This window comes from Acinonyx jubatus, chromosome E3, assembly GCF_027475565.1.
Source record: "Acinonyx jubatus isolate Ajub_Pintada_27869175 chromosome E3, VMU_Ajub_asm_v1.0, whole genome shotgun sequence".
NCBI classification, from domain to species: domain Eukaryota; kingdom Metazoa; phylum Chordata; class Mammalia; order Carnivora; family Felidae; genus Acinonyx; species Acinonyx jubatus.
Window position 1 is genome coordinate 40,412,935 of NC_069398.1, and position 22,527 is coordinate 40,435,461.

General features: G+C 44.5%; 2 protein-coding genes across 12 annotated transcripts in view; one reads left to right on the forward strand and one right to left on the reverse strand.

Annotated features, from left to right (window-relative positions):
- GLYR1 (glyoxylate reductase 1 homolog) overlaps positions 1-15,743 on the reverse strand; it is a 34,429-nt gene extending 18,686 nt beyond the window's left edge. For 4 of the 6 annotated variants that reach the window (XM_053213505.1, XM_053213506.1, XM_027043297.2 and 1 more), the window contains exons 1-5: positions 15,621-15,743; positions 14,545-14,581; positions 13,238-13,317; positions 4,536-4,674; positions 3,747-3,989 (exon numbers count right to left, since the gene is read on the reverse strand). In XM_053213505.1, the coding sequence (XP_053069480.1) occupies positions 3,747-3,989; positions 4,536-4,674; positions 13,238-13,317; positions 14,545-14,581; positions 15,621-15,658 (537 nt within the window). In that variant the 5' untranslated portion in view covers positions 15,659-15,743. The remainder of the gene's footprint in view (positions 1-3,746; positions 3,990-4,535; positions 4,675-13,237; positions 13,318-14,544; positions 14,582-15,620) is intronic. The other 2 variants (XM_053213508.1, XM_053213507.1) reach the window with 1 other exon arrangement.
- Positions 15,744-16,371: 628 nt separating this feature from the next.
- UBN1 (ubinuclein 1) overlaps positions 16,372-22,527 on the forward strand; it is a 38,205-nt gene continuing 32,049 nt past the window's right edge. For all 6 annotated transcript variants that reach the window (XR_003415360.2, XM_015076567.3, XM_053213500.1 and 3 more), the window contains exons 1-2: positions 16,372-16,554; positions 20,847-21,134. Coding sequence is in view for 5 of the 6 variants with exons in the window: in XM_015076567.3 (XP_014932053.1) it covers positions 20,886-21,134 (249 nt within the window). In the remaining variant the exon portion in view is untranslated. The remainder of the gene's footprint in view (positions 16,555-20,846; positions 21,135-22,527) is intronic.

Sequence of the window (22,527 nt, forward strand, 5' to 3'; positions counted from 1 at the left end):
CCTGTCACTTGGACAGCAGCAAAACGGATCTCTCTGCTGCTGGTCTGAAACCCTGCAGTGTGGACTGTACACAGCAGCCAGAATGAAGCGTGTCACTCCTCTGCCGAAAACCGACGTCTGGTCTCACACAGTCAGGCTAAAAGCTTTATTACCATGGGGCGCTACAAGTCTTACAACCCCACTCCACACTAATCCCTGACCTCGTGTCGTATTATTTTCTACCCCCTCACCACTTTCCAACTCACTGGCACCTCCTTGGCCTGCTACCCATTCTCGAAACACACCAAGCATATGCCTGCCCCGGTACCTTTGCACTACTGGGAATGCCCTTCCAACAGTTATGTGCTTGGCTCACATGCTCACTTTAGATTTCTGCTGAAGTGTCACCTTATCGGGATGCTGTCCCTGACCTCTCTGTCTTCCCCCATTAGAACGTGATGCTGATGTGATTATGAGTAAATTCTATGAAAGCAAGACCTTTTCCAATTTTGTTTAGCTTGTACCCCTCGCTGGGAGCCATGTCTGGCAGAGAGAAGATGTTCACTGTGGAAGAAGTGAACAAGAAAGAGGCCTTGTCTAACTATCATGCTGCTTTATCTCTAGACACCTGGCCTGTGGTGGAGCTGCACAACATCTGCTGAATGAAGAGCTCTGGGGAAAAAAGAGGCCTAGTGCAATACTGTCCAAAGAAAGTGCTGCCGTGATGGACATGTTCCACGTCTGTCCCCTGTGGGTAGGGGCAACACAGCTCCAGTGACCTGCCTCAGGCCCCAGAAGGACGGTGAGGTGGAGCGCACTGACTCTCTACCTGGCACCAACCAGAGGCCCCGACTCCCAAATCATCACTCTCTGCACTACTCAGGAATTTTAGGAGCCACAGGACTGACGGTTCTGCCAGGCTCGTGTGTGCCTAGAGCTGCAGTTTTACTTCTCGGCTCAGGACTCAGAAATAAGAGCCCCTGAGAGAGGAGAGAGCACACCTCTCATGCCAGAGTCTAGGCATGAACCCAGCCTTCCCCTGTGTGCACGTAACTGACACCTCCACCGTCAAGGTCAGCCTTTTCCACTAATCCTCATGGGGCAGGGGATTACGGCTCAGAACAGCCAACATCCAGGGCTTTGCCCAGTTATCAGCCTAGGCTACTGCTGTTTCAGAAACAAGTCTGACAGCCAAATGACAATTGTGTAGCAACACACACTCTTTTTTAAACTATAAGACCTATTAGATCAGAAGATGTACCAAAATTCCAAGCCCATTTTCTCTACATCCCTGAAGGTGCTTGATTAAGACCAACAGTCCCAACTAAATCAGCTGTGTCTGCCCTGCACCACTAGCCATGGCTCCTTCCTCTCCAGGCTGACAAATCCTTTACTAGAGGCTGGGCCAAGCAAGGAAGCTGCAGAAAGGACTCTGCTAAAGGTAAATAGTAGGCAGAGCCCTTGGCTGAGGACCTGGCTCGGGAACAGCCAGCAGCAGTGTTACTACCCCTGATTAATAATTCAGACTCAAGGGCAAACTGCTCTTCCCTGGGAGCCTGTGAGAAGAGTCTCTGCAGTAAGCCAGCCGTGGCCTCTGGTTCAGCTAAAACCACTATGCTCTCACTGTACAACGGGCCACTGACAAAGGTAAAGCTGGTGACCAAATGTGAATGCACTGCACACGCTCCTCTAGGTACTCTGCTCTTTTTTGCTCATTTCCTTCTTATAACAAAGTGGGGGGAAGGGTGTCATGATCAGACCAGGAAAGCAAAGCAAAGGTAGCTGGCCCAGGTCACACAGCGGCACCAGTTAGAGTCACAGCTCTGACTCAAGGCCAGCCTGAGACCTCCTCCTAACCTCTCCTGTACACTTCCCTTGATCCAAAGAGAAGTCGTTTCTGTCCGGGGCTAGCACAGGAATTGGCAGGCTCCATAGCTTTAGAAAGCAGAAAACAGGAATTCGGAGAACAGTATAAAACCCGACAGTTCAGATTCCTCTGGATCCCCAGGAAATTAATCTAATTGGACCAAATTAGATCACACCCCCTAAAAAGTTCTTCATGCACCACAGCTAGCTTCCTAAACCTTCTCCACCTTTGGCTGGTGGTTCCCTGTGCTGTCAGCCAGGGCTGGCACAACCGTGAGTCACTCTCTCTACTCTCAATCACAGGTTATTTGACAGCAAGAAGCACCCTCTGTGATGCAGAGGTCACCGAGTAGCAGCCCACAGGCTCAGTCTAGCCCTGAGATGTTCCTTTGGACCTAAATGTATTTTAAAATTTTAAACTGGTTTGTAACATGTAAAACTGGAATGTTTCACATAAAAATCTGTATTTTCAGCTTCTCTTGAGAAAAAGCAGACAATTTGGCAAAAGTTGGCTGGAACCCCATGGATGGAGCATGACCTCCCCAGAGAGCCAGCTGCCACACCTCATGCTCTCAGCACGGAGGCAGATCAGGGATGCGGACCCTCTGCCAGCTCCCCTTGCTTCCTTCTATTACCTGTCTGGTCTCGCTGGTGTCTGAATTTGCATGCCTTGATCTGATGATGTCTGGTGTTTCATCATGGCCTTATCACCCAACTGTTTCTGCCAGACATCTGGCTCTTGTCCCCTCGACTGTGCTCTAACAATCCTCCCCTGTGTTTTGACAGACTACCTCCTCCATCTCGAATTCTCTTCCCTTGGCTTTCAAGACTTGACCCAAATCTTTTCAGGAAGGTGGAAGGTACATTATTTCTGTTTCACTTCAGTATGAGGCTCCTCCGACCCCTCGCAACTCTGACCTATGGACAATCTCACTGCAAAGCAGACTTCTGTCCTTCTCTCCTTACTTTCCTTGAAACAGATCCCGCCAGGTCTCACCAATACACACCTACATATTCACCTTCCACATCTGTGTTCCATCCTGACATTACTCCAGGGTTCCTCGACGGTCTCAGCATCATCTCTGATTCATCACACTCAAAACAGAACCAAGTCCCCTTGCTCCAAGAGCCAGCCCTACTCCTGACTCTTCTGCTCTTGAGAAGGGCATCACCATTTCCCAGGCAAACACCTGAAATCCTTTCCCATTCCCTTTCCTCACCTATGTATCCGGTTGCTATATCTTATGAGCCCTTCCTCTTAAGTGCCTCTCAGGCAGTTCTTTTCAGTATTTGCTATCAAGATAGCTCTTGATAAATGCACACCTGGGTTTAACTTTCCAAACGGCTTTAGCCTTTCTTCTCTGGCCTCCACCGCTGCTAACACACAGCCTGGAGCACGCTGCCACACTGACACCCAGCTCAGACATGTTCATGGCCCCCTGATTCCATGACAGTACCTACTGCTTTAGTAGACCTCAAGGCCCTCCACAATCCAGGGACAACCCACTTTTATCTCTCTGCTCTCTCCCCTGTCCCGTACCTATAATGAGAATATCCACACCAACATCAAGCCCCATGTGGGCTATGCCCTTTGACTCTGGAATGACTTCCCCTCTTTCTTCCTAAGCCCTATCCAGTGCCAGCCCTTGCAGGCTGGCTGAGGTGGACTGTTCTCCTGCCTTGACCGCCTGGTTGAATGCGACGCCTTTCGCTGACTTTTGCGCGTATTTCACGCCTGTGCATCCAGGCTGTGTCCCTCCCCTGGTCTGCAGGACTCTTTAGGGCAGCACTTAGCATGGGTCTCTGTGTCCACTCAGTGAGCTGAGGCACACTGTGGAACTCAACTCTGCCACAGACAGAAGGAAGTCACTAATCCCAGAAGCTGCAGAAATAAAACAAACCTTCTCATCCTTTGGGGGCCGACCCCGTTTCCGGGGACTCTGCTCTTGGGCTCTTTTCAGAGGGGACTTGGAGCCTCTCTCTGAAGAGCCTGAAGACACCCTCTTCTTTCCTTCTCCCATGTTCTTCTTCACCTTCCCTTCAGACAGGCTAAGCTTCCGCTTCTCATCACCTGAGTTTGGCCTACTTCTCTCCTCACTGGAATTACGCCGATTCTTGTCATCAGCAGAATTGTGGGACGATGTCTGAAAGTTTAATAATAATCATGATAGCCACCCAAGCAGCCACTGCCATCACCACTGCCATTTACACCAGCCACACCTTATGAGAAGCACTTTACATGGGCTATCCGCACAACTATCCTACGAAATAGATTCTGCTATTGCTCCCATTGATATTTGGAGAAGCAGATAAAAAAATCGTATCACTTGCCTATAGTCCCAAAGCTAAGTGGGATTTACACCCAGGCAGTGGATATATCCTAGAAGCTAAGCCCTAATCTTTAGGATATAAAAGAAGAGAGAAATGGCTTAAAATACTTAAAAGCTGAGATTCTTCTCCTGAGTCCAAGTGACTTTCCTAAAAGCAGCAATCTATTTCAGAAAACTCAGCCGCATGCATGGAGTTTCAAGGTGATTGGCAAAACAAGGATACCTTAGAAACAAAGTGGTGTTCTCTCCACTGGCGTTTCATAAGAATAGAGCTTTGGGTTTGGGCAACAGTTAATCTGTCAGTTACTATGCCAAAACAACCAGTCTGATGTTGGCATAAAGCGAGAATCAGTCTCTCACCTGGTCTTTCCCTTTGGCTCTCCGGAGGAACTCTTCAACGGCATCCACAGCTTGCTGGAACCGTTTTCCCTTGTTAATCTTTATCATTTCCTCCTTGTGCGCATGGTATGGCTTTAGCTGTTCCACTTTGATCCAGGCACTAGCAGAAAACACACACAGAAAGCATATGATCCACAATGCCTATGCCAGAAAGTATCAAATACCTCATCTCAACAGAATGCAGATGTTGGTTTGGTTTAACTGGACTTTGAAACAGGCCTGCCATTTTTTTTAAAAACAAGTTATCGACCACCCCAAACTCTTGGGGTGTTATAAAAGCAAGTTTCCTGAAACAAGTCAAGCACAACCACCACCACAAACAAAACCAGAACATCCTCCACACAAAACTGCAGGTTATTTATGTGCACTCTTGTTCACCAGCCTACCACACTGAACCACACACTGCCTGCCACTGGTGGAGGGCAGAGGTGGCCCGGAGATGTTCTTCCATTCTCATCACAGAGCATCAGGAAGCAGTATCAACCACAGCGACACCACCACCCAGTCGACACTCACACCGGAACGACAACCTGCCAATCATCTGAGAATCAGCGATGCTCCCAAGGGTAAAGAAATGCAGCATCTGGAATTTGCTGCTCTTACAGGTACCTGTTCATAAATGACAGTGTCCGTGGCTGCTAAACCACACAAAATGTGTGACATGTGATTTGGAATGAGGGCAGCATTCGTAACAAGAGGTCTTTAGAGACCAGATTTTGCTCGTGATTAAAGGCAGAACATACCCTTATGATATTTAATTTTTAATTCCCACCATCAACATTAAGCACATGAAAGTAAAAAAGCCATCTATCGTCACTTCTGGAATATCTAGCCTGCCACACTAACCTGAACAAATCTGTCCCAGCTGGCTTTCCTGTGGTTTCCCTAGATGACATTCAGCTTCCAAGCACAAACGAAATGATTTTTATGGGCTTGGTGAGGTAACAGTAACTTAAATGTTTCTTCTGTGTAATGCTCATAGGTTTCATGGTATAACCTTCTGAAAAAGTAGGTTGGGTTAAGGAAAACTGAGCTATCACTCTGACTTAGGGGCCTCTCCTTTACCGAAAGCTAGAGAATATTCACTAGTAACAGTAAAAGGGCTACCTCTGTACATAAAAATAGTGTGACCAACACACCAACAGCCACCTATGCTTTGAGGGTCATGTTAATAACTGTGACAATAGACCTGTACAAACACAATAGCTGTCGGGCCATCAGCCTGCAAATATGGCAGCAAATCAGGACTAAGCAGGATATCTATGGCCAAACCCACAGAGAATGGAACGATAAACAAGGACTCAGACACGGTCTTGCTGTATAGAGCTCCAACCAGGTGAGATAAGCAGATACCTTCCAGTGACCAACTCAACTTAAAGTCTGAAAGTTGACATGATAGAGCCAATTGGTCTAAACTATGGGGAGGAAAAATGGAATTAAATTTTGCCCTTACTTTACCTGGCAAATAAACCACTGAATAGACCCTCCTGCTTCTCCCCCCTTTTAGGGTTTCTAAGGATAGAGCAGATGCAAAGCCAGACAAGCCCTGAAAAGCAGGTTAAACTGTCATACTGAGATGACACAAATGTCAGTGATAAGCTTAAAGAGCCTCTGGGCTCTGGACATGCCTCTTCCTTCTCCAAGCCTCAGGTTAGAAGCTGAGACCTACACAAGTTCCGATGTAAGACCAATGGGGTGGTTTTTATGGAGCCCCTTGAGATAAGACAGTATGCTCCAGGCATCCTAATCCCTGCCTCCCTCTACCCCGCATGAACCTCCAATTCACAGAAATGGAGAGGTAAGGACATCTGGAGGAAGCACCAATAACCTATGCCTATTTTTTTCATTGAAGCATTTTAAGTGGATTACTGATTTCTGCCAGAATGGTATGGTGAAAATTCCATTCATCCCGAAGACTGGCATTTGAACACTAAAATGAAAATTTCCTGACCATTTTTGAAAGTGAAAATGGTTTGCTAAATGAATGGAGAGTATAAACATGACTTCAAGAAAATAAATGCAAGAAATATTAATCTAGTTAAGAAATTAGTCTGTTGTTGAAGCGTTGTGTCCCATCAGAGAAACCGTAAATAAAGCTCCAGCTCACCCGAGCCCTACGAGGATTACCTCTTGAAAGCAAGCCAAATTGAAATCACTTTAGTCATCTGAATAGAGTTTTTTCTCTAAAGGCTGTATTGCAAAACCCTCTCTCCTTAAAGAGTATGCTTTTCAGCTGGAACTTCAATAATGTGCCATTCTCCAATACACTGAGGCCCATCAGCTGGGCTTGGCATGCAACTGGTGCTCAAGAAATAATCACTGAGGAAATGATGCCTTCCTGGCACATTCAGAGGGGCTGAAACGCTGGCCTCTTGGTTAAATGTTGTCAGGCTTTGGTGGCCCTTTGTGGTTGTTCCTGTTGTCTGTACGTATTTGTTTATTATTATTTTTCATGTTTATTTATTTTTGAGGGAGGGAGGGGAAGGGCAGAGAGAGGGGAGAGAGAATCCCAAGCAGGTTCTGTGCTTTCAGCATCGAGCCTGATGTGGGCCTCAAACTCATGAACCGCAAGATCATGACCTGAGCCAAAATCAAGAGTCAGAGGCTTAACTGACTGAGCCACCCAGGTGCCCGTTTATTTTTAAGAGACTTCTGTTTCTGTGACATAAGCTATGACTTGTGATTTCTTTCCCATCATCCTCCCAATGCCTAGATGGAGCAGGACCTTTTCTGCCTGATTTGCTTATAGGCTGAAAGTCAGAAAAATCAAGCATAGTCAAGTGGTGTGTCAAGTACAGGCCTTCGCTTTTTATATACAAAGAAGTTAATTACGTTGTTTGTAGTGGCAATCAGTGAGGTCATTACTAAGAACAAAACAGAAAGTCTCTTAAGACATGCGGCTAAGTGGAAAAACCAAGGGGCACAGCACTGTATGTAGTATGCTATCACTTATGTAAAAATAAGGAAAAAGGAATCTGTAACCTCTTGATTCTGCACATAGTACTTCTGGAGGGACATGCCATAAGAAACTAGTATAACTGGATGCTCACAGGATGATAACTGGGTGGCTGAGGGATGGAGATGAATGGAACCCTTTCACAGTTTATAGCTCGATTTTGTGGGGGAACCATAAACATGTATTATCTTTTTTTTTTTAAGTTTATTTATTTTGAGAGAGAGAAAGATGGAGAGAGAGAATCCCAAGCAGGCTCTGCACCAGCAGCACAGAGCCCGACACGGGGCTTGAACTCAGGAACTGTGACAGCATCACCTGAGCCGAAACCAAAAGTCAGACGCATAACAGACTTAGCCACCCAGTCTCCCTAAACATGTATTACCTTAAAAAAAACAAATCAATAATAAAGGTCACTACTATAAAATATTTGCTACTCTACTCAGAGGGTTTCCCCCACGATTTCCTTGTTTGTAGGTTTGCTCAGGTAGGTAGCTACTGCCTGGTTGCAGGTGTAACTGTCACTGTACCTGTACCACGGCCAGAAGCAGCAAACTTACCCTGGTATTCTGATACGCCTCCTATAAATTCTTTTCATTTGCAAATATAAACCTTCCACTACAAGCCACCCTCAGATTACACACTCCATTGAAAATGAATTTAAACACTTCACGTTTTCAAAAACTTCTGTAATTCTGACCTGCTTTATTCTTAAGCTAAAATCACATCATGTAGATATCACATTAAACATGTTGCTCTAGGACCAATCTCCAAAACTCTCACATATGTGTCTCAGACTTTGCAAGACACGATGACTTGGGTGGGAGTAGGGGTGGAGAGAGAGAACAGGTACATGGTGAGCACAGTCCAAGGTGAGAACAAAGATGGGGTCAGAAGACGTGGGTCTGCTTCTCCATCTGGTTGGGTGTGTAGTACCGAAAAACCAGTTCTGTGCTTTCCCCCCAAACACCTTACACCAATGAAAGAGGCTGAGGGTGACTGGTAGCTGTTACAGGTCCAAGCCTAAGTTGCTCCGAAATCACAAAGAAAGCAAACAAACAAAAAAAACCTCGCAAAGAAAGTTAGAGCTCCTCAGTTAATTTCAAGTAACGCTTATCATACAAACATCAACAAAGACTTGCAGGTAAGACAGATTTAGAAGATTCTGTTTTCAAACCTTGACAACATTCCCAAATGCTAGATGAGGCTTTCAAGCTGCGCTGCCCATGCCAGTATGGCCAGATGCTTCTTTTGTGCCAGACTCTTTAATTCTGGTGCATGACACCTGCTCCTGGAGTCGACTGTCTCAGCCACGAAGGGAGTCACCTGCAGGATGGATGCTGGTGCTGGGAGAGGTAAATCTACTCAATGCTCTCTAGGATAGGGACTGTCCAGCCCTGGCAGAGGGACAGTGCCGGCTCAGTCCAAGTGATACCCGGAGCAGAGCACTCACTATCCTCTTGGCTCCGTTCTCCAACTATGACACAGTGTTGGATGTAGGGAAAGTGGGCCAATCAGGTGCCAGGCGAAAAGAAAAAGGGATGCTCAGATAGTTCCAATATGTTATGCTTTTAATGACCAGCTACGGGTTTTTCTCCAAAACTTACTTTCATACTCACACACTTCATACCTTATATCTGGCTTCATGTAAAAAGTACCTCAGGTTGGGATCCTGGACATCTTATCACTTAACTCCACAAATGTCCTGCCTCTCAGTATCTATGTCTGTTAAAAAGAGAGAACCAGAACAAATATCCTATTCATTTCTTGAAAGGGCTGTTGTAGGTTCAGATACGAAAACTGCCACAGAAACTCACAGGTGGTCATTTGGGATCTACCCACTTTTGCTGGCAGTATTCTCCTGAACTGTTTGTTTCTGGGGGTTTTTGAGTACCCACAAACTAAGTGAGCTCCCTCCATTCTGCCATCCATGGCAGCTGATGGAATTTTTAAACCCTGAGCTCGGTTTCTATTTTGATGGGCAACCATCTGTCCAGGGTGGGCCTCATAGGCCTGAGACTTCATCTTTGGGAGCGGTCACCTGGTGGAGTTGTCAACGTTAATGCTGAAGGGATTCCTCCTTCTGTATTTCCGTGAAACAGAAAGCGACCACAGGTAATTCCCATAGTGGCCATCCAGGCTCAGAGAGCTGAATCTACCATCTTACTAAGTCCTTCCCCTTACAGGGAGGCTGGTCAGGAAGGTCTGGTCCTCTCTTTCTAATGGCATGTCAACACAATTTGTTAGATGTTTTGACGGAAGTAGGGAGAGAGAGAAATTAGTTTTCTAAAAGAGTGAAATCTTGGTTTAAGGGGCTACCCTTCTTACTCTTTAATAAAAATCCTTGCTAGCTAATATAAAAAAAAAAAAACAAACAACCTTATCCATGAATATTTTTTCCCATATGTAGTATGTCATGACAGTTTTGAAACTGAACATCGCTGACTGAATCCTATTACTCTTTAGGAATTTAGGAACAGCACCATGGGGTCAGACCCTATCCACCAAAGTCAGGCCCAGTAACCAACAGAGTCTCTAGCCCAGGTTGTGCCAGGAGAATATGGACCTCTCCCTGACATCAAGCATTAAAGGTGAGGTAGATAGAGCCCAATTTCTTCTGGAGCCACTTATGGCCCTGCCCTGTACAAAGCAGTTCTCATCTCTAAAAATCCACTCGTACTTCCTGTCTAAACCACTTCTCAAATGTCTGTTTCCAACAGCGCTCCTTATGCATGCCCTAAACACAAGTCACCACAACACTTGTTCTACTCACACTGCCCTTTGTTGAAATGTCTGATGATTGATGAACACAACAGGGTTTACTTCCTTAAGGCCATTCATCATTTGATCAATTCTGATTGTGCTCTTTTTCAGACTTTGCTTTTTTGAATGAAAGAATCCTACTCTTTGATCTGATTTGGTCCCCTTTTCTGATCTTGATGAGATCCATCAGATCCCTTTGGGAGCATGGACTGCACTGCACACAGTACTCCTGGCAAGGCAAACTTACTGTTTTATGCTCGAAGCCTTTTGACCAAAAGAGGAGACCTGGCTGAAGTCCTTAGGAATTTCCAACTCTTAGATGCCTTTCTTTTCAAATAGATTCTCTCTCAGTTAAGTTTCCCTTACTTAAAGCCACCCACTTTTTACCAGCTTGTCTCTTGTAACACATCTCTACCCTGACCTGAAGTTTACTAAACACTTGCCGTATGCCAAACCACACTATGAGCAAGTGCCGCTCCTTCTCCTTCGTGACTGCAAGGTAGGTAGCATCACCCCCACGTGTGGGCAAGGACACAAAGGCTTGGAAAGGTGAAAAGAGCTTGCCCAAATTGTAGGGCAGGTACAACTGGCATGTGAAGGCAGAGTAGGCCAGCATCAAATCCAAACTCCAAATACTTTCCCCAAAGTAATTCCCTGGTACCCAATGGTCTGGACACTTCACCTTCAGATAACGTAAAGACACTAAATAACATTTGCTGATCGTTGATCACTGAGAACCCTTCTCCCTTCAAAAGTGCTTGGAGATCCTTACCCTTTGTTTCCTTTCATTGTCAACTGTCTGGCCACAAAAAGGTAACATGTTAGCCTGTGGTAACATAGTTTTTAAATACCACTTTAAAAAATAACAACAAAAAAAATTTATTTTGAGATAGAGGCTCACAGAAAGAGAGGGAGACAATCCCAAGCAGGCTCCACGCTGTCAGCACAGAGCCCAACACAGGGCTTGAACTCACAAACTGTGACATCATGACCTGAGCCGAAATCAAGAGTCAGATGCTTAACTGCCTGAGCCACCCAGGTGCCCCTTTTACGTGAATTCTACCAAGGGAGTCTGAACAGCTTAAAGATATTATAGCTAACAGTTGCCCCAAATCCACTTGCTCATGAATCCCCTCAAAACACTTTAGTTAGAAATCATATCATCTCCACCACTACTAACACCGTTAGATTATTTTTGTGTTTGGTAAGTGTATCCTTCTCACTGGCTTCACTTGTATACCTGGTTAAGTGCTGAAATACACTCAACTTCAATTTTCTGTCTTATCTGTAGTATTTGTTATACAGAAATATCAGGTTATTCTTCTGACCTTCCAACATTTTAAAAATTGTAAGAACACAAAGGCTTTCGAGCCTCTTGTAATTTCATCAAGCCCCCACTTTCCATGAGTTTCCACTTGTGTTCTAGACTTGTGTGCATCTTCGTTTAGCTAACCAATTGGACCAACCATACTGCCTCGGTTATTCTCAAGTACCGTTCTTCACTCCAGGTGGGGGCCTCCCTCTGCCCACACATCCGATTTAATACCCAGTTGTTCATGGTCTTCCCACTGCCTGCAATGCCTGACTTCTTGCCGATTTCAGTTCTATCCATCCTCCATAGGTGGATTCTAATCCCATCTCTTCCATCAGCCTTCATTGACCTGCCTGTTCTCCACTACTCTTTCCTTGTTCTAGAACGCTTTAATAATCAATCACCCATACCACTCATTCTGCATGTATTCCCATCTGAAATGTTTATGTCTTGTTACTTAAGTTCCTGAGAAGCAAGCGCCACAACATTCACTTTTCTCCAGAAGTTCCCTTCAGTGTCAGAAACTCAAATTTGCTAAGAGAACAATTAGCACTTGTTTTATGCATCAGGACAATCTTTCTCGTCAACTCAATAGCATTACCAGAACATTCCTGCTTGCAGAGTGTCTCTGGCTCTCACAGCTCTGAGCCAGTGACTCCCTTAAAATATTGTCATCAAAAGGTTGTTAAGTTGTTTTGTGACAGAAAACAGGGGCTGAATATATGCATAGATCTGCATGGTGAAGGTATACATACCATTTAAACTCTCAACTGGGATAAGCACCCAGCATATAAACTCCAGAAAGAGTAACACTTTATAAGAGATTTTGCTATAGAATATCATATATCGCTTTGTAGGAATGTATATTTTAACCACTGGTATTAGATTCCTTAGGTCACACACACACACACACACACACACACACACACACACACATTTTTCAAAGCCAAAGCTAAACTTTTCTCTAAGAATCTTAACTGGAAATACAGCTACTTAAATCAAACCATCTAGCTAAATCCAGGTAATCAGACCCATGTAATAATGAGAAAGCTAAATCAATGGAAACTCAAGTTCCATTTTCCCCCTCACTGTGACCTCTACTGCCTACCAAAGAATCTCAAAAGAATGGTCCTGATTTCAACTCTAGGACAGATCTGGTTAGAAAAGCTCTACTGCTACAATATTAGAGAAAGTCATCTAGTTTTACAAATGAGAACAGAATTAAACAATTACTCCTCTTAGAATAAACAAGATTTTAGTTTCCAGTGTCTACCTCATACATGAACCACAATGATAAACAGCCATTAAAAGAGAACCAAACGTGGCCCTTATAAAAGGAACTGCCTACGGAGTTGGATAAAAAGATGTGAAAAATTATCTTATTGTGATTACCATATTAAGAAGATGGTGAATGCTATTTCTCACTTGACTGACATTGTTATTGGCCCCAGAACAATTTCTATGAGCTAAGAATAGCATCTTTTATTTAGGTATTTAGGTATGAAGCCAGAACGATATGCCATTCTGACAGACTACGGTAAAAATGAACTAGGGTCCCTAGAATATTCCTGCAAGTAGCTCAGATCCAGGATAATGCCCAAAGGGAAAGTGAAACTCTTGATAAGCACTACTCACTGATCTTCTGTTCCAAAAAACTTCACAAAGAAGCATTTCTTTCCACGCGGTTTCTTCAAGTCTTTGGGTGGATTAACAATCTGCGGAGTAAAAGGGAGGAAAAAAAGGTTTTTCCGTACCTCTAAGTTGGTAAGAAGAAAAATGAAATAAAAGAAAAGGAATATGCTTGAAAAGAACCCAGGGCCTAGTGCATGTCCAAATCTGGCACTTATCTACTCAGATGTATGGAAATGTGCAAATATTCTAGGAACTTCTAGAATACATCTACCATGTAGTAGGGTTTGGTAGACAGAAAATACCTTTCACTGCAATGGCCCTGTTTTAAAAGCAGTTAAAACTAATATCAATGTCAACTCCCCCAACCATGTGACCCTTAAATCACTGAAGAAATGCAGAGAACGTTCTTAAAAACACTTCTGTGAAGTAATAATGTCAAGTGATGATTACACTTCTAATGGTAAGCATCGGGTATAGAATTGTTGAATCAATACCTCGTACACCTGAAACTATTGTAACGTTGTATATCAATTATGCTTCAAAAAATAAAAATAAAAAGCCTGTGTAGGAAGAGTTGAGACAGGTAATAATGACAATGAAGGACAATTGAGGCAATGAATATGCCATATTGCAAAGAGATAGTCTAAAGACATTTCCTGGGCTCCTAGCAAGAATATAAAAACAGAACATTTGGAAAGCTATGACGGATCGCCTCATGCAAAATCTGGAATGCCAACTTCTGCAAAGAGGCACTGGAGCAGCACATATGGTAACATGGAAAGAAGATTTAAACTTAGTTGGGACAAAAATACTTTGACTTTTCACTAACCTACATTTAGATTTCTCTCTTCCTGGAGAATTTATTTTCTTCTCCTTTTGTTACATTTAAGTGTAAAGCTAAATTCAAATTAAAACTGATTTCCAGGATTAAAAAACTTCACCAAAACCATCTCTGATTCAAGAGATAAGCATTTACTGCAGATTAAATAACCTGGTTTATATTATATTGCCTTTTCTAAACAATCTGAGAGTAGGAAGAGAAAAACTCTGAGTGTTGATTTAAATAAGTCCAGTTCAGGGATGCCTGGGTGACTCAGTCAGAAGAGCATGGGACTCTTGATCTCTGGGTGGTGAGTTCCAGCCTCAGATTGGGTGCAGACATTACGTGAACAAGTAAATACGTAAATAAATATTTTTCCCCCCAAAGTAGGTCGTTTAACTAAATGCCAAAATTTGAGGGGAACACATCTTACATTCTCACCTCCGCACACCCAACTTCAGATGTCTTCCATTAATAGCAAGACACTCACCTTTCCTGGCCAAGGAGGATACCGGCCGAGTTTCCCCCTAGAGAAAACACAGAGTCAGCATTTGCCCTGGAAAAGCCAGTCCATCTCCTTCAACCCACTCAGCATGAAATTTATTTTCCTAACTCTCCACCTGCACCCTCAAGTGCCAAAACAAAAGCTGGCAAACAGGAGTTCTTAATTTGGCTTCCACAGCTGGGCCCAAGAAGCCCAAACTCTTCAGAAAGAGAATGCAAAAGTGCCTAAGATTTGTGCATTCTTTTGGTGACAAGGAACACAGAACAACAAAACCAATCAAGAGTCACTTGTCTAAGAGCCTCCCCATGACGGGGGTTGGGGGGCAGTTTGCTCTGTAAACACACACTTCCCCTTACAAAGTCTGGTTTAATTCACCGCGAGACCAGCCCGACTTTGACAAATGCTAATGGAAACCTTCCTCTGGGTCGAGAAGACAGCTACGTCGCTCGAGGGAAGCGGCGACGATCAGTCTTGGTTCGAGCGGTAGTCTGAGACACAGAAGCACACCACGAGAGGCACCCAAGAAGGCACTGGTCACTGCCAAGCCTTCGGTCGTAAAGGAGAAGTCTCCCTTCATTTCTTCACGGGGCAGCGCCAGCAGTCCGGTTTCGACACCCGTGGCCAAGCCGCCCGCACAGGTCGATTCCATCGCAACGGGAGTTTTGACGGGCTTGCCCAGGCGAGATGGCCCCGGTGGCTCCCCGGTTCTCCCGCTTTCCGGGAAGCCTCCGCAAGACCCCAAGAACCCGGTGTCCGCGGGAGCTGTGCGGCGCCGGAGACTCCCTTCACGGTGTCCGCCGGCGTGCAGGTGCGGAGCGAAGCCCTCCCCCGGGCGGCCTTGGAGCTCAGAGCCCGGCCCGCCGTGGCCACTCTCGGCCTCAGTCCCCCGGGGCCGGGCTGCCCCTTCCGCCCGGCGTCGCTCCCAGCGCCGGCACCTCGTCTCGCCCTCTCTCCGCAGCCTGGAGTGCATAGAAAGGCAGCTCCGGGGCTGGCCGCGAACCCCGCGCCCAGTGAGGGAGCTCCCCGGCGCACCTCGCTTTACCCTGGCCGCCCGGACTCACCACACCAAATCGCCGAGCCGCAGACTCACAGCCGCCATCTTACCACCCAACCACCGCCGACGCACGGGCCGCCGGGAACATCAGGTCGCCCCGGCGCCGCCCATTGGAGTGCGCCCGGCCACGTGACGGGGACCGGCTGTCACCGGCCACGCCGCTGCTCTGACGTCACCGCGCCCGTAGGGGTTCATTGGCCGGCCGAACGGCACGTGACCCGGGCGCCGCGGTCTCGGCGCGCCGGAGCCCGGAGACTCCCGGCTCCTTCCCCCTCCCTCCGGCTCGTGACAACGAAGCGCCCGCGGTCTGAAGCGGCGGAGGCGGCGGTGAAGGTGCTGCCGGCCGAGTGCGCGAGGGAGCCGGCCCTGCGGCCCGCCCTGCCCCTGGGCTCCGGCCTCCAGCCCCCTCCCGTCCGCGTTTCCGTTACGGCCGTTAGTCCGGCGCGGGGGCCGGCCGTGTCTCCACTCCGGGAGCTGCCCTGACGGACCTCGGCGCGGCCTGGAAGCCAGCCTCCGCCCGAGCCCGGGGCCCACACCCGGCGGGCTCTGCGTGGCCTCGCCCGGGAGGGCGGACGGGTCCTTCCGTGCGCGCTTTCTAACGGCCGGCGTCGGAGGAGCGGACCGGAGCCCGCGTCCGCCTCTCAAGTTCTCCCGGGGCGCCCGAGCAGCCCGCCGAGGTCCCGAGTTGCCCGACCGACGTGGAGCCGGCGTCTCTCCGCTTCCTCCGGGGCCGGCGCGGCGGCACGGCCGGCGAGGCTCCCCCGGGCGCGCGAGGACCCAACCATGGGCCGCGGAGCGGGCCGGCCGCCCGCCGGGAGGCATGGCTCGGGGGCCGGCCGCTAGCAGCGCCGCAGCCCGGGCGCCCGGGCCGGCATGAGGACGGCCGCGGGGGGACGAGTGCGGCCCGTGGGGCCGTAAACTGCGTCGCGCCGGGGACAAAGGTGCGTGTCTTTGTCGGGACCGGGCTCTCACGTAAGCCTTGTTGTAGTTTGACACTTTTAGAGAAGTTGGGAGTGGCTGTTGTGACAACAGGAAGGCAAATGCTCGCGTAGTTTCAGTATGTGAAAACCAAGTCATTGAATGGGGAACTTGTTCACATCAGTTCAGCACAGGGCCCACACACACATCCCGGGGAAAAAATAAAAATGTTTAGAAAGATCCCAATCTCAGTTGCAGACTCCGAGTAAGTCTTAAGTGTCTATTTAAGAGTTTTTCTTGAGTCGCCCTCTGCTTGAAAAGGTGGCGGATCCACACGCACCTCCTGTAGGCGTTTTCGTCCTACAGACTTTGGTTTCAAGAGTGTTTTGTTTTTTTGTTTTTTATTGAGTTGGCTTGTCCACAACCTGGTATTTTTTTAGAGTTCGGTTTCCCTAAAGTGCCGACAATTAGTTTCAGGAGCTGTCATTTACTGTTTTGTCCTAAGGACAAACCGATAATTGGAAGCACATTTAAGATTCCAGGAAATGATTTCATAAAATTCAACATATGTTCTTAATTTAAAAACTCTCTTAATTTTGAGGAATTGAAGGAGATCTTAATGATTTGATAAAACATCCGAATTTTAAGTCAACATCACATTGGACCTAGAAGTATTCCCATGAGAGTCAGAACATGGTGAAGAATATATGTTTAATATTATTCTGGAAGTTTTAGCCAATGCAATAAGACATGAAACAAAAGTAAACACTTCAGAAAGTAGACGAAATTCTTATTTCTGGGGATGATAGGACAGCCTTTTGTGAAAAAAAAAGTTAGGGAAAGCCATTAAAATAAATGAGTTTAGTAAAGAGACTAAAAAACTATCAAAAAAATTAAGTTTTTCTTCACTGATAATCAGTTTGAAAGTACAATAGTTATAAGGATGCATATTAAAAATATATATTTTCTGAGAACCGAGATGCAACAGTTAGTATTTCTTGGATAATTGCCAGTTGAAGTTTTTTAAGAAGGATGTTTGCGTGTGTACAATATTGTGCTTTTATTTAGATTGATGTTCAACTTGTTAAAGTTGACTATTTAAATACTTAGTTTTTCTTAAGCCTTTTAAGTTTTACTCCCCTGAATTATTCTATTTACAAATTTAAGAATAGAGATGTAAAGAGTATTTGATCCTTGACAGAGTTTCAGTTAAGGTACCAGTTTAACAGATTATATTCCCCTAAACAGTGGACTTTTTACAGTGTTTTAAACTACACTTAAAGTCCATATGTTCTCTCAAGTACTTCAAACTTCTAAAATGGTGAACTTACAAACTTAATAGTAAAATCTTCCCAAAGACCCAACTCTTGTATGTCTGATAGCTGTATAAATCAGTTTTAAATGAACACTTTTAAACTTTTGTTTAAGCATTTCAAATTAAAATTGTAAGTCTAACATTTCAGTCCTTATTATGTCTGATTCTCTTAAATATTTCACATAATTTAGTAACAACTAGCAAGCAGTTGTCATTATTATAAGATATAATCCAAACTCTAACTTCAAAGTGTTAATATGCTATAGGTTTGATTTACTTTAGTCTTATTTCTGTAACTTCTTAGGCCTGCAAAGTCACACAAGTGAGAGAAGCAGTTTTACCATCTAAGTGAATGAAGTTACAGTATGTAAAATGTGGATCGTGATAAAGTTACATTTAAAAATTACTGCCTGGGGGCACCTGGGTGGCTCAGTCGGTTAAGTGTCAGACTTCAGCTCAGGTCATGATCTCACTGTGCATAAGTTCGAGCCCCACATCGGGCTCTGTGCTGACAGCATCGAGCCTGCTTTGGATTCTGTGTCTCCCTCTCTCTCTGCCCTTATCCCATTCATGGTGTGTCTGTCTCTCTCTCTCCTATTTCCCTCTCTCTCTAACATTAAAAAAATTTTTTTAAATTATTGCCTGGACAGGGACCTGGTTGCCCTTTCCAGAGTTAACTTCCTATATCCCATGTGCTACTTGACAGATTGCCTCCCTATAGTGAGACTCCAACTGCTTGTGTCAGTGGGGGATCTTTAAGCCTCAGCTTTCAGCTGTGATTTATTTTTACAACCCAGTCCATGATGAATGTCCTGGGAGCCTTGAAAGTTTCTTTTAGGGGATTTCTTTTCAGTATTTTAGTGCACAATGGTTTTTTGCACTGCAAACCTGTTTTGCTGCTAATCACTTGGCTGTCTACTTAGAATTATTTTAACTTTTTTTTTTAAGTTTATTTATGTTGAGAGAGAAAACATGAGCACAAGTGGGGGAGGGGCAGAAAGAGGGAGAGACATAATCGCAAGCAGACTCTGCACCATCAGCACAGAACCTGATGTAGGGCTGGAACTCATGAACTGTGAGATGATAACCTGAGCCGAGATCCAATTGGACACTTAACCAGCTGAGCTACCCAGGTGCCCCTTAACTCTTCATTTTTGGATATTTTACTCCCTGGTCTTAGAGATCACAATTTTTGGTCATAGTAGAAAGAACAAATGCTGCCTATGGACTAGTATACATTCCTATGTGTGGATGTGTATGATATGTGTAAATCTTCCTGAATTAGTCACTATTTACTCGTTACTGTTAAAATATAGTGAGCTTTTCTTGGGAACTTGTCAAAATGATTCTAAAATTGATCTGAAATAATAAACAGGCTGGAATAGCTAAGTATTATTATTTTTTTAATATGAAATTATTGTCAAATTGGTTTCCATACAACACCCAGTGCTCATCCCAACAGGTGCCCTCCTCAATACCCATCACCCACCCTCCTCTCCCTCCCACCCCCCATCAACCCTCAGTTTGTTCTCAGTTTCTAACACTCTCTCATGTTTTGGCTTCCTTCCTCTCTAACCTCTTTTTTTTTTTTTCTTCCCCTCCCCCATGGTCTTTTGTTAAGTTTCTCAGGATCCACATAAGAGTGAAAACATATGGTATCTAAGTATTATTTTTAAAAGAATAATAATAAAGATGAACTTTGGATTGAAGATATTAAAATACACCATAAAATTTTTCACAACAGTGTAGTACTGGTTAAACAATGTCCGGTTTTACTGTACTAATCTAACAGGTTGGATTTCAGTAATAGATCTTAGGATGTCAAATACATTTCTACACACTACATGCCAAATCAGCATTGGAAAGAAAGGTTAGTGATAGATGCTGGGAAGAAGGCAAGTTAGAATTCAACATGTAAAATAAGTTTTTTTTTATCATACCTCACTCAAATAAAAAACCAGTAAATAACATCAGGAAAAAGTATGACAGGCATTATATATCTATGAGATACCGAAACGCTTACAAATCAGTTTTTAAAAATCACAGTTTTGACAGCCATTCCCTTAATGCTGGATATTGAGGTGGTTTTTATCATTTTTCCTAAGTCTGCAATGAATATCCTTATTATCATGGTAGAAAGTTCACAGAAAAAAAAAAGTTCATACTAAAGTATGAGTGTGAAAAAGGAAGACATAAGGTTATACAACAAAGTACACTCAAATCTCTACATATTCATGTGTTTACGTACATACGTGCACATATGCACACATATATATATTTATATAGTATATGATTATATTCTGTAAACCCTTACAATTCTGGGCTTTACAGTCTGTTTTGACCGTTCCCAAGCAGCTTTGAAAGTCTTTGGCATGTGATAATTTTTCACTTTGCCAAGGCCCAGTTTTGGGTGGAAGAGGCTGGTGTATTAGGAAATGAGCTGAGCCAGATTTCTCCTGAGACACTTGTTTTTTGCTTATCCCAGAGGAGGCAGTACCTTCTGTGAGCTGTTGAAAACTTTGTCATTGTGAAGATTGGCTTTTAATGAAAGTGTACTGCTGGTGATGAAAGTATAGAGATCTTAAGAAAGAGATTATTCTCAGCCAGAAAAAAAAAATAAGTATTGGATAAATTAAATGAAAAATATTCTATGGTGGTCTTTGCAGTTTTAAGGATTCTTTAAGGCTCTCTCAGCATGGATTCTCTAACAGCAAGGATCCTTTGACTAGGTACAGAAAAAAAGAGTGGAAGGAAGTATGCTGAACACTGATTATCTCTGAATGATAGGATTTGGGGTGATTTACATATACATATAAAAATGTTAAATTTAAGATGAATAGTAATTGAAGCAGAAAAAAGCACTAAGTGGTAATTAAGGTCAATTTAACAATGGATTCTTCTTGACAATGAAATTCTTTTAAGCTTAAATCTGTATAGTTGAACAGGAAAAATCATTTTTATCATCTTGGTTTGACCTGGCCCTTCTTTTAATGTTAACAGAAGCCATGCAGTGACACCCGCTAAGACTTGTTGGTAGCCATGTCGGAGCCCCACAGGGTCCAGTTCACCTCTCTCCCAGGTTCTCTGAATCCTGCATTTTTGAAGAAATCCCGGAAAGAGGAGGTTGGGGGAACAGAACAGCATCAGGACTCTGAGCCGGCTGCAGCAGCTGTTCGGATTACACTCACCCTCTTTGAGCCAGATCACAAGCGCTGCCCAGAGTTCTTCTACCCAGAGCTGGTGAAGAACATACGAGGGAAGGTGAAAGGCCTTCAACCCACAGACAAGGTACACCCCAGCAGCCTCAGACTCCATCTGCAGATAGAATGCATGGGACATCCTGTGCAAATGGGTCTTCTAGAGGGTGGAAGCAAGACTTGAAAGGCTTTTGCTGGCCCTAGATGACGGCATTCAGCCCCAAGCAGTCACAGGTGTGCTCATTTTGCCTCTGGGTAAGAAAGGATAGAATTCTTTGTAGAACCATGACTATTCATTCACCGGACTGTTCATTGACTGGAATTTTGTGCTGGACATTTTTCAATGAAATCTCACTCTGCCTAGTTAGCATAAGGACGGACCAGAAAAGACACTGATAGCTCATCTCTTCTGAACAATGATATTCTAGATAGTTTATTTACCTGGATGAATGGAAACCTATTTTTGTGGGAGTTTTTTTTTATTGTCATTTTGTTTTATTTGCCAGAATTGGGTTGTAGCCTTCAGGTCTTGTGAGAATCAGTGCGGTTTCTTAAATGTTATTTATTTATTTATTTACTTACTTACTTACTTACATTTATTCATAAATGTTTATTTATTTATTTTGAGAGAGCTAGAGAGTGAGAAGTAGAGGTACAGAGAAAGAGGGAGACAGAGGATCCCAGGCAGGCTCCACACTCACCACAAAACCTAATGTGAGGCTCGAACTTGCAAACCGTGAGATCATGACCTGAGCCGAAATAGAAGCGTTGGAAACTTAACCGACTGAGCCACCCAGGTGCCCCTCTTAAATGTTTTTTAAAAGACCTGTGTATTTTCCTGGCAGATTTGTTTTACTTTTTAGTATGAAACTTCTCAAGTAAATACAGAATAGGATAATAATGTAATAAGGCCCATGTACCCATCACCAGCTTTAGCTATTACTAAAGTTTTGATAATTCATTAACATTGTAAAATTTTTTAAAAAGTTTTTACTGAATTACGTATATAAGAAAAATGCATATATGATAAATTCACAGCTTGGTGCATTTTCACAAACTCAACACACCGAAGTAACCAGTACCTGGATTATAAAATGTACCATTTTCCAGGATACCAGAAACCATCCTCCTGCCCTTCCAAAATCCTAGCTAAAATACATGGCCCACTGCCATGATTTCTGACAGCTTAGATCAGTTTTGCATTTAAAAAAAAAAAATTAACTTTAACTTATTTTAATGTTTATTTTTGAGAGAGAGAGAGACAGAACGTGAGTGGGGGAGGGGGAGAGAGAGGGAGAGAGAATGAGAATCCAAAATAGGCTCCAGGCTCGGAGTTTGATGCGGGGATTCAACGCGGAAATGGTGAGACCATGACCTGAGCTGAAGTCAGACGCCCAACCGACTGAGCCACCCAGGCACCCCAAGTTTGTTTATTTTTGAGGGAGAGGGAGTGTGAGCAGGGAAGAGGCAGAGAGGGGGGAGAC